At 39.4% G+C, this 11,961-nt stretch overlaps 3 protein-coding genes across 3 annotated transcripts in view; 2 read left to right on the forward strand and 1 right to left on the reverse strand.

Annotated features, from left to right (window-relative positions):
* Positions 7,489 to 8,758, reverse strand: LOC104766150 (late embryogenesis abundant protein 32). Its single transcript, XM_010489979.2, has 3 exons — positions 8,402 to 8,758; positions 8,029 to 8,322; positions 7,489 to 7,939 (listed from the first exon to the last, which is right to left on the reverse strand). The coding sequence occupies exons 1-3, from the start codon at positions 8,711 to 8,713 to the stop codon at positions 7,775 to 7,777; spliced, it is 771 nt and encodes a 256-aa protein (XP_010488281.1). The 5' UTR covers positions 8,714 to 8,758; the 3' UTR covers positions 7,489 to 7,774.
* On the forward strand, positions 9,091 to 10,241 carry LOC104766151 (pre-rRNA-processing protein TSR2 homolog). The gene is made up of 3 exons (XM_010489980.2): positions 9,091 to 9,659; positions 9,745 to 9,833; positions 9,920 to 10,241. The coding sequence occupies exons 1-3, from the start codon at positions 9,422 to 9,424 to the stop codon at positions 9,971 to 9,973; spliced, it is 381 nt and encodes a 126-aa protein (XP_010488282.1). The 5' UTR covers positions 9,091 to 9,421; the 3' UTR covers positions 9,974 to 10,241.
* LOC104767749 overlaps positions 10,593 to 11,961 on the forward strand; it is a 9,364-nt gene continuing 7,995 nt past the window's right edge. The window contains exons 1-3 of the mRNA XM_010491731.1: positions 10,593 to 10,700; positions 10,809 to 10,889; positions 11,512 to 11,956. Coding sequence (XP_010490033.1) covers positions 10,831 to 10,889; positions 11,512 to 11,956 — 504 coding nt within the window. The 5' untranslated portion in view covers positions 10,593 to 10,700; positions 10,809 to 10,830. The remainder of the gene's footprint in view (positions 10,701 to 10,808; positions 10,890 to 11,511; positions 11,957 to 11,961) is intronic.

An 11,961-nucleotide genomic window follows, 5' to 3' on the forward strand; every position in this document is an offset into this window, starting at 1 on the left:
AACTATTTTTGTTAAGTTACTACCGGAGAATAAATTTTTGCTAAATCGATAATCCTACACAAAAAGCTATGAACAAGCTATACACAGAGACCCTGAAGCAAATCATATATATCTCAAATTGGAGGAAGAAGACATACCTTAAATTTCGCACAATTGAACCGCCAGACAAGCTTCGGGAGACACCGAAGTTGGAGATCGTCTTGCAATTGGTGGTCCTTCGTCGTCGTCGAAATGGAAGGGAGGATTCGAAAACTTCCTCTCGAGATTTCGTCTGGTCTTAACCCTACCCAAAGACGCCGGACAAGCTACGGAGGACACAGAATTTGGAGATAGGCGTGAAATCGGTGGAAAAGAGGAAGAAATCCATGAGAGAATTTCGTCGCCGTCGCCGTCGAGATGGAATGGAGAATTCGAAAAGCCCTCTCGAGATTTCGTCCCGTGTTAACCCTACCCAAAGACGCCGGACAAGCTACGGGAGACACAGAAGTTGGAGATAGGCTTGAAATCGGTGAAATCGGTGGAACAGAGGAAGACATCCACGAGGGAATTTCGTCGCCGTCGAGATAGAAGGGAGAACTCGAAAATTAATCTCTCCGGATTTCGTCGATTGTTAACCCTACCCAAACACCAACGCCAATCACAAACTTACACGTCTCCAAGTACACGGTAGAAAAACGTCGCGTTTAAGAGTCGTTTTTTGGGTTTTTGGCTTTTTTTTTTTTTTTAAACAAAAAACGGGGGACGGTTGAAAATAACGGCGATGCACATGCTCTAAGAAAGGTAAAAGAAGGAAAGGAAGAGAAAAGGGAGGAACTTATAATAAATCTTGAAAGGAAATATATATGGAAGAAGGAGACGTAAGAAATCTTAAAACTTAGGGGTTAAGAGATAAGGTTAAAAAGTCAAAGAAGACAAAAAAGAGGGTAAACCAATGTAGTAGATGATTATCAAAATAATCAACGCTTAGGAATAAGGAATGAGCTTTTTGTTTTTTTTTTGTTTTGGGAAAGAGGTTAACCCAGTTTCAAAGAAACCTATATAGCTAATATTATACAAAACAAAACCAAAGGAAAGGTGATCCTATGAAAGCAGAGCAATGGGGAACGACTTGCTTGTCTCAACTATCTTTTGTTCACAGTGAAAAAAACCCTGTTAACCAACTAGGAGCACCACGAGCAATATACAAAGACATCCTCAAGTCCGAAGTAACACTTTTTGCAATCAGTGATGCTCCATTGTTGCATTCTGGCAGCTCCATAAGCAGGAACCAATTTGGTTTATTTTTACCAAACATGAGAAGTGGAGAGATAAAACTTACTAATGTTGGCCACTGACTGGGGTTGTGCATAGCGTTAATGATTTCCATAGTAGATGCACCAAAAGTCACATTCTCGAAATGTAGGCTTGACATACTTTCTAGTGCCCATTCCCAACTTTTAATTTTGGCCTCAAAAACAGAATTAACAGATATATAGGATCTTCTACTATGAAGAACAACATTACCCGCATGATCTCTTAACACCCAAGCTGCTCCAGATAGATACCATCTTTTCAACCAAGAGAATCCAATATTGCACTTGATTTCTCCCTTTAAAGGAGGTTGCCATCTCTGTTTCAGCTTTAATAAAGTCTTAACCTGAGAAACATCCTGATTATGCACTACAGACCAATCTCTCGTAATATCCAATGCTTTACAAAGAACAACATCCGGAGCCAATCCACAACCTTCAAAAAGAAGGTTGTTTCTATTTTTCCAAAGATGCCATAGAACCCAAGCAAAAGCTGATTAAAGTTCATCTAAAGAACTTCCCATTTTTTCCAAACCAAAGAGATAGTACATGTTTTCAAAAATCAAGTTACCAAAGCCCAGGTACGGAGAGGGTATATTCGATAGTGCCCAGACTTGTCTAGCAAAGGGACAAACAAAAAGGATGTGGTTAATCGATTCCACCTCTGCATTACAAAACATACATCCATCGAAATTCCTTATTGCTCTTGTTCTCAAACGTTCAGATACTGCAAAAGCACCATTAAGAGCTTTCCATAGGAAGATTTGAATTTTTGAGCTGTTTTCACCTTCCAACAGGCTTGTAAAACAAGATTTGTAGACGGACTAGTTTCCGCAGCAGACAACATCTCTTTTTTTCAGAATTCTAAACATCATTTCATAACCAGAGCTGACTGAGTAGACACCGTTTCTATTTTCACCCCAACAATACGAGTCATCAAAACCCAGTCTGGGTTTTATAGCTTTTATTTTATAGATTTTCGAGTGATGAAACAATGATCTCAGAAGAAGATCATTCCAAACTCCAGTGTGAGGGTTAAACAGATCAGCAACTTTGAGCTTGATGTTCATTAAAGAGTGGAGGCCAATAGGTCTAATAGCTCTAATGTCAAACAGCCAGTTATCAATCCAAACAAAAGTGTTTTTCCCATTCTCAATGATACGTTTCAACCCTTTAGAGAGTAGTTCTCGACCAAAAAGAATGCTTCTCCAGCCATATGATGGATGACTTCCTAAAGCCGCATGTAAAAATTCCCCAGTCGCATAATACCTGCTTTTGAAGAATCTTGAGAAAAGACAATCTGAATCATAGAGATGTCTCCAAGCTTGTTTAGCAAGCATTGCTTGATTGAAAATTTCCAAATCCTTGAATCCAAAACCTCCTACAGACTTAGGCAGAGTCATCTTCTCATAGCTTATCCAATGAATTTTCTTTTTATTTTGAGAATTACTCCACTAATAGTCCATCATTACAGAAATCAGTTTCTTAATGATTCCTTTAGGAAGCTTGTTGCAAGACATTGCATAGACTGGAAGAGCCAAAGCTATAGATTTTAAAAGAACCTCTTTACCACCTTGCGATAAGTTTTTGGCATACCAACCCTTTAATCAAGATTGAAGCCGATCCTTTATGAAACCTAACAATTGCTGTTTTGCTCCACTCAAACATTCAGGCAAACCTAAATATTTTCCTGCACCACCTTCCAATCTGATCCCCGATTTTTCTTTGATCTAGTCCCAATCAGATTTATCTGAATTCCTCCCAAAAGTGATAGCTGACTTATCCTTATTAATCATCTGACCAGACATCCATTCATATTTCTGTAAACACTCAACCATTGCAGTACATTGAGTACTATTCGCTTTGCAAAAAAAGAGACTATCGTCTGCGAATAGTAAGTGATTAATTTGTGGACCAGAGGAGTGAAATTGGATACCATTAATCTGACCTTTCATAGCAGCTTGATCAAAAAGATGGATTAGTGCTTCAGTGCATAACACAAAAAGAAAAGGGGAAAGAGGGTCTCCCTGTCTAATACCCCTTTGAGGCTTAATTAAACCAACTGGCTCTCTATTCATTATCATTGAGTAGCTAACAGAAGAGACACATCCCATAATCCAATAGATCCAACGGTCATGAAAGCCGAGAGCTTTGAGCATGTCTTTTAAAAAACTCCATTCTACTATGTCATATGCTTTAGACATATTTGTTTTAACCATCATAAACTCTTGAGAGACAGTTGGATGAGTATGAAGGCTATGAGCAATTTCATGAGCAATCAAGATATTGTCTGATATCAATCTTTCTGAAACAAATGCAGCTTGAGTTGGAGAAACTATAGTTGGCAAATGCTTTTTCAGCCTATGCACCAGGATTTTTGAAACAATCTTATAGATTACTGAGCATAAACAGATAGGCCTAAGATCTGTCATTCTCTTTGGAGCCTGAATTTTCGGGATGAGACACAAGTGAGTATGATTCCAACCCTCAGGAATGCAACCCGAATCAAAAAATTGTAGAACTTCACTATTAACCTGATCCTTTATCACTGGCCAGAACGTTTTAAAAAAGAAACCCGTGAGACCATCAGGGCCAGGAGCACTCTCATTACTGACCGAAAAAGCTGCATGTTTTATCTCCGCTATGGTAATATTTCGTGAAAGATCTTGATTCATAAGGATTGATACTCTAGGTTGAAAGTTAAGGAGTAGTTCATTAACCTGAGTAGGAGACGACGACTTGAACAGATCATTAAAATAATTGATCGCTATCTTTCCTTTTTCAAGCTCCGAGAATTGTTCTGTTCCGTTAACGTCTATTAAAAGAGGTAAGGCATTTTTTACTCTAGCAGCTTTAACAGATGCCTGGAAGAACTTCGAATTTCTGTCTCCATGAAGAAGCCATTTTTCTGAGCTTTTTTGTCTCCAATATATTTCTTCTTCTAGAAATGCAAGTGCTAGTTCTCTTCTAATCACATTTATCCTTGTAAAACATGGATTCAAAGAGGCATCTTAAGTTGCTAACTCTTTTCGCAAACTTTTGATTCTAATCTCTGAACTACACCACACTCTTTTCTTCCACTTACCAATAGCCTGTCTGCAGTTATCAAATCTTATCATGACAGAATTGTTGACTACCTTGGATCTCTTCTCATTCCAAGCTTTCTGAATTACAGCCAGAAAAGAAGGGTCCTCAGCCCACCTCTTGTCGAACCAGAATTGTTTCTTGAAGAACTCTTTATCACAGGTAAATTTAACAAAAACCGGCTTATGATCAGATCTCAACTTCTCAATAAACCACTGGTGGCTACTTGGAAACATAGAAAACCAGGTCGGGTTCCCAAAGCAACGGTCAAGTTTGTATTGTATCCACTGTTTATTTCTAACCCCACCCCAAGTGAAACCATTTCCAGAACTACTGAGTTCAGCCAAATCACAGTTTGCCAACGGTTCTTGAAAAGGGTGGAAAGAACTGAGATCTCTTAACGGTCCTCCCAGTTTATCCTTATTAGATAATATAGCATTGAAGTCACCAACCATACACCAAGCCTCTGATCTGGATGAGCCAAACTCTGTGATTTTATCCCAAACTAAGGATCTGAGACCAGTAATCGGGTTCCCATAAACGCAAGAAATAAACCAAATCTTAACACCATCAGAAACTTTCATATCTATAACATTTTTGTCCACTAACAGAAACTCTATGTCTATACTATCTTTCCAAAACATTGCTAACCCACCACTAGAGCCTATTGGTTCAACAGTTTTTAGGTTACTATAGCCTAACCAACCTTGAACTTTTTTCACAAAAACACTTGAGTTTTTCGTCTCCATGAGGAATAAAATATCAGGGAAATAAGCCTTTCTCATTTCCTTGAGATGTCGAATTGTCCAGGGATTCCCCAGCCCTTGACAATTCCAACTCAGAATCCCTATTGATCTTGCGGCAGTTCACCTGGAACCACCGAATTCTTGTCTCTCTGGAGACTTTTGGCCAATTCAATTCCTTGATCCTGAAGCAAATTATTTCCATTGTGTTTCACCTTCTTATCCAGAACCGCCTTAAGCGTTTTCAAATTTTTTCCTTTTCGATCTTTGGTATTTTTTAACCAAGATCTAGGTCTTTTAGGAGAAGGTAACACCTGTTGTAGATTCTTTGAGGAGGAAGCCTCTAAGTCACCCGCACAATAGGTAACAGGGGAGCGGTAAAAGGAGTTAGTTTGAACCGAACTTTGAGGTGGAGTTTCAGCAAAAGAATTTTGCGAAACCATCAAGTCAGCTTTGATTGCATCAGCCATAAGTTTACGAGGGTTACCCTCTGAAGCGGTGATATCTTTACCCTGAATATCCACCCCTTTTCCTTTATTCAGCACTATAGAGGAAACAGGAGAAACAACCAAGGATTGAGGTTCAACTACTAAAGGAACAAAAGGACACTTACTCTTATCATGAGTCAACCTCTAGCACTGAAAGCACCTTTTGCGAATTCTCTCATAGTCTATACCAATCTTGACTAGCGATCCATTTGGAAGTTGAAGTTCTTTAAAGTTTTTCAGCCCTTTTGAAACATCAAGTAAGATTCGGACACGAACATAGTCATTGCTTTGTGCCTCTTTCTCATCAAAAGGCAACTCAATCACTTGACCAACACGACCAACAATTTCACTTATAGTATCCTTTGTATAGTGATTCACTGGTAAGTTACGCAGCCTAATCCATACCAGAACAAACATTAGATAATTCGCAGGAGGATTTTCAACCCATCTTTCCATAACTACTCCCCAATCATCTTGCCTCCATACTCCAGTCTTTAATATCTCAATCATATTTTCATCATATTTAAAAATAAAGTGAAAACGATCCGTGGATAAGGCAATACTTCTGACTCTGTCGTACAGTCTCCAAATCCTTGGCATCTCTAAAATCCAATTAGACATTCTCTGATTATCAGGATTTAGAAACCTCCCTATTAAGCTTTTTAAGTTTCTTTCCGAAGAGAAGAACTTAGGAAGATTTGATAACACTATAGGCTTAGCCTCTTCTTCTTCAATTGATAACTCTTGAAGATACTGCTCCAAGTGTTTATCCATTTTAGATCCGAAAAAGGAAGGAGAAAACAGAACAACCGAATGAAACCAGATTTTTCCTAAAGCTTTTAACCCAACCAACAGTAATAGAAAACAACTGAAAACCAGAAATTCAAAGTAGAACCCGATATGTTTTGTCTGAAGCCGGACCGATAACAATGATATCTCCGGATTTTAATCTGCTCAGTAACTAGGATCTGAGAGATAAGTTCTTAAGCCCAAAAGAGTTGGGACGGCTCGGCGATAATAACGGCCAAGAAAACTAAGTTAATCAGCAGCTAGGAGAGAGAACAGAGCATTCCTCTATCAGAAGGCTTCTTCTTGTTCTGGGTTTAATTAGATAAGGAATTTGTCATGTACTTTAAAACACTAGTTTACCACAAGTATCGTATAACATTGGACACGTTTCCATTTTAAGACAAAGGTAAGAAAAGGTTGGAAACAGAAGTCACCAATATGTCTGAAGTCAAAGAACAAATTTTTGTCCGTCTGGCAAACTCACAAATTAAATCACAAACTTTCCCTAACTACTCGGATATCTATATACATCAAGCAGTGGGCAGCAAATCTGAAAGTGGTGACCTGAAAGAGTGAGCAAGATGTCCTGAATATCTATGGAGCCATGTGATCAGAGTTAAGTCAAATCTACTCCATAACTTAACTTGAGATGCAACCTCTCTTGATCAATAGAGGAAATCCTTCCGCATGATATGATCATAGTAGGTGTTCTGGTCGAGAGAACCATTATAAAGAGGTACTCTCAGCTCAGGCTGCTCAGCTGTTCAAGGCAACAAGGAAGGGATACAAAAGGTTTTATAGAAGCTATACGAGACACTGGAGAAGAAGAAGAAATATCTTACAGAATGTGAAGAAGGTAATAAGAATGAAGGTTAATGGTCAAGGTGTTCTTGTTGGAGTTGCCAGTGGAACTCTCTTTTTCGTTTGGCCTTGTTATCTTTTCTTTTTTTTGTAGTTTTTTGATTAAAGCTCAGATGTTTTGAATGTTACAAAATCAGTTCCATTCTCGAAGCAAATGAGCGAAAGAAAGGCTTTTAACTACAATTAGAGTCTCCATTTTTTCCATTCTAAACAGAATTAAGGGAAAGAAGACAATAACATAACAAGTAGGCGATTTTATATCACAAGCTCCTCTCCTCGCCGGATTTTCACATACGGGCTAAAGAAACATTTAAACTTTAAAACCTACGTCACCACTTTTTCAAAAGCTAGACGATTTTACATCACAAGGCTACTTTAAGTTGTGTGAGTCTTGAGAAGAAACAAACAAAAGCTAGACTTAAGTCTCTGTCACAAGATGACCAAAAAGCTAAGACGATTTTACATCACAAGCTAAGGTTTCTTAAGTTGTCATACGCCTCTCGTCGCCGGATTTGTCTTATCATATATCGACTCTCTCGTTAAGCCTAGCAGCGGCGGTAAGCGAAGCCGCTACACCACCAGGGTGAGTACAAAGTTTAGGGTTGTTCCTCATCTCGGCGCTCACCACTCCTTCCGCATCCTGCCTCGTCACAGGTCTATCTGACGATAACTTCTCCGCAGCACCCTAATAATCCATCCGGTTCGAAAACATTTGAGACACTGTTAAAGAAACACAAAACATTTGATGAACATGTTTAGAAGTTGCAGTTTAACCGTCAAAACATCAACGAGCTTGATTTTTTTCTCGTCACGATCTACAGTAGCGTTGTGATCCGCTGCGGATTGAGCTGTTGCGGCGATTCCAGCAAGAGCAATGACGTTGGTTCCAGAAGCTCTCATCTCCGCCGCTTGAATCGCTGCTGCGTCGCTCTGATCCACCGGTTTGTTTCCAGCGGTCTTCAGAGCTGCTTCCAATGCTTCTCCGATTGTTATTGCACTTTGCAAAGCTGGTTCGTCCGTCCGCGCTGCAGCTACTACACGCCTCGGTTCAACATGTTGTCCGACGACCTAAAGCTTCACTATTATATACACCCAACAAAAAGAATAATATATGAAAAAAGAAGTAATTGTGGAAACGAGTTGGGACCTGTCCACCGACGAATTCGGTTGTGACAGTTGAAGGGGGGACTGTTTGCTCAACCGTGACGCCACGTTCAGCGGCAAGGTCCGTTTTGTCACCTGGATGGACGAAGCCACCGCGTATGTTGGAGGTGGCTGCTGATTGCATGATGGCAGCTGCACCGCCTTTCTGAGTATGGCCGAACACATGTGTCTCCGCGGCTTGCATCATCTTTGCATCCTCAGGTGCTACGGGTTTGTCGGCGAGTTCGCCGGAGACTTCAAAAACGTCACCATATTTAACTGGCTCTTTTGGCCTATGTGGTTGTTCTTGGCTCATCTCTGTTTTGTTACGTTGTGTTATGTGGTTTTTACAGTACAACACCTCACAGCATCTAGCGACTTATAAATAAGAGATGTGCCTGAGTATGGACCCAACATTATAAGATTTTGACGCTTGTCAGTGTCCCAGTGAGGTGACTACGACACCCGTGTCAGTTTACAAGTTTATAGCAAGATGAGAAAGCTTTAAGATAGATTATATTGAGATAGAGTTTTTACTTTTCTTTTTGTATATTTGTAATTTAATTTTGAAGAATGCATGGAAACGGACCTTTTTCTAACGTTACCACATGCGTCGTAGTATTCCACTGGACACGTTTCAGTATTCGTTTTGGTTATTGTAGACACGTTTCGATCTGAAGACAAAACATAACATCAAGAAAAGGTTGGAAACAGAAGTCATACGGATATGTCATATGTCTGAAGTCAAAAGAACAAATATTTGTCAGTCTGGCAAACTCATAAACTTCCCCTAACTCCTCGGATCTGTCTCATGTCTCTAGATCCTTATTTTTCGTTGCTTTCTCTCTTTTTTTTTGTTTTTTTTGTTTTCCATTATTAGAAAACAGAGTATACACACAGAAACGCTCACGTTTCTTTTTGTTCTCTTTGTGTATTCCATACGCGATTTGTTCTCCGTTTGCTTTAAACGGAGTTACAAGGCGGAAGAACCACCGTTGTCTCTGCGGCCGGAAAGACCGAAGATATGGGAGCCGGTGGAAGAACGTTTGATACTGCTCACGTGATCTCCGCCACGTGGCATGAAAAGCACGTGCATCCTATAGCCGACAACGACTCTTTCCTCCGGAGAGGCATCGGAGAGCTTCTTTCGTGGTGGGGCGGGCTTCAGATGGCCGTGAAGAATCAGTGGGGAGGCCACGATTCCCTCAAGAAATCTCAAGAGCTTGCTCATCATCTTTATCTTCTCTTCTCTCAATCAAATGGTTCGATTTGCTATTTTTCCCTCCTTTTATTAATTGTGTTATGTTAAGACCATAAAGATATTGATATCGATTATGATCTGAACAGTGGTTACCGTGGAAGAGATTGAGAATTTGCTACACGAAAGCTTGCTTCTTTCTTTCAATACAGAGATTGAAGATGGCAGCATTGAAGAGGTACCGTACCATTTCTTAAAAATGAAGATGATTTATTTGTATATAGAGAGATAGATACTAAACTTCGATCGTGTGACTTTTGTTAGGTAGCTGAACAATTGATGATACTCCATGAAGAACATTTGCGTGGGACTCATTAAGCGGTAGCTAGCTTGAACCGCACATCTCATTTTTGGTTCATAATTAATCTGATACTCCCTTTGTAGTTGTCAATGTAACATACAGAGAATATGAGAATATTTTGGCGGAGAACAAGATGTTATTAACCAGACATCATAAATATATGAATATAGATCATATCTCTATGTTCACTTGATGTAATCATTTGTATTTGTGAGTTTTCGCCTAATGTAATTTCATATTACCCGGTAAGACCCTCCTCCCTCTCCATGTACCAAGCCCGATCGGTTCTCGAACACTATGTACAAAAAAAACATGTAAATTGTTCGATTTGATGCATGCAACAATATTCATATTGAAACGAAAGTGACACCCAAGATCATATATGACATTAGAAAAACCCAATAAAAATATAATTGGGTTCTTGATAATTTTGTTATTTGTTAACAAATGAAAGACTGTTTGACCAAAAAAAACAAACAAATGAAAGGCTGATTTGTCAATTTTGTCTTGACCCTCGAAATGGTGCAAATGAAAAGAATAATTTGCGTGAGAGCGGTCACGGTAAATCGGGACTGATGAACCAAACATAAGGGCAAAATGGTCAGTTCAACAATTCCTCGTTTATTCGTTAACATCTTGATTTCTCTCAGCTTAAAGACTTTTTAACCACATCTCCAGAGTTAGAAAACAACAGAAGGAGAAGAAGAAGAGAGTGAAAAAAAGCTTAGATCTGCTTCCAAAATTGTTCGTACAGCATCTTAATCACGCATAAAGGTCATAAATTTTCACGATTCTAGAGTTGATCTTTCATTCTGAATTCTGCTTTTTTGTTTTCTTCTTCTCTATCTGCAGGAAAATTAGGGTTTGAGTGGACATGTCTGCCCCTTTTTATTCTCCGATTGATATGCAAGAGATCGTTCAAAATCCTCCTGGGTACTTGTTCTTTTCTCTCTAGCTTTGTTATAATTGTAAACAAATTCTTGTTTTTTTTTTTTTTTTGAACTCTGGTTCTGTGTCATTTTATCTGGTTTCTTGAACAAATTAGAGCTTTTGATTGTTTTGTGTCGGGTAAATGAGAGTAATTTACCTCTATTAGACTTGGATTTGTAGTGTTGAAAAGATATGTGTTCTCAATTCTGACCTAAGCATCAACAGTTCTTCTTGTCTTTAGATGAATGAGACAATGTCAAAAGTTAGGTGAAGATGTTTTTGGCTTTGGAATTAGACAAAGTTAGGGTTTTTATACTTACTGCTACAACCAGAAAGGATGTGCTTTTAGGGTTTGACTGTGGTGTGGGTTTGGCTGTGTCTCCATGTTTTAGTTTTCGTTTGTTTTTCCTGAGTATGCTTGTTTCAACGTTGTGGTATGATGAAATGTATGTTACATTGTTTGTCTACTTGTTTTATTTTTGCTATTGAGAAGGCAAATGATTTGTGGTCCTTGTGTATATCGAAAGCTTTTTAGGCGTTAGTGTTGTTTGTTTTTGTTTCATGTGTTTGTTGTTTGTTTCATACCACTTCTCTTTCAGCTCCTCTAGTGTTAATTTGTATGCAGGTTTGATACGCAGCCAGTCCCAATCAGTACTTACCATGACAATCAACCTGTCCCGCTTTCAACTTACCGTGAAAACGATTCTGATCATCTCGACCCCACTCAGCAAGAGAAAGATGACTTCTGGGAAACCGGTTTCAACAGGGAAGAGGCCATTGAAGATCCAGAGCCCTCTCAGGCAAAGGAGAATGGAAAGAGAAGCGTAGACAACAGCTCCTTCACTCATGGGGAAACCGATCTTAACCAGCTTCCAGCTATTCCCCCGGTTTCAACTGGTCAAGGTCTGCCATATGCTCCTGTTGATTGGCCATGCCCGGGTGATGTTTGGACTTGGAGAGTTGGAAGGAGAGTGACTGCTACTGGGTATCATCAGGATAGGTTTCTGATTCTCCCTCAAAAGCTTCAGCAAAAGAATGTCCCAAAGTCTTTCGCTAGCAAAACCACTCTTGCTCG

The sequence above is a fragment of the Camelina sativa genome, chromosome 19 (genome assembly GCF_000633955.1).
Source record: "Camelina sativa cultivar DH55 chromosome 19, Cs, whole genome shotgun sequence".
In the NCBI taxonomy this organism is placed as follows: domain Eukaryota; kingdom Viridiplantae; phylum Streptophyta; class Magnoliopsida; order Brassicales; family Brassicaceae; genus Camelina; species Camelina sativa.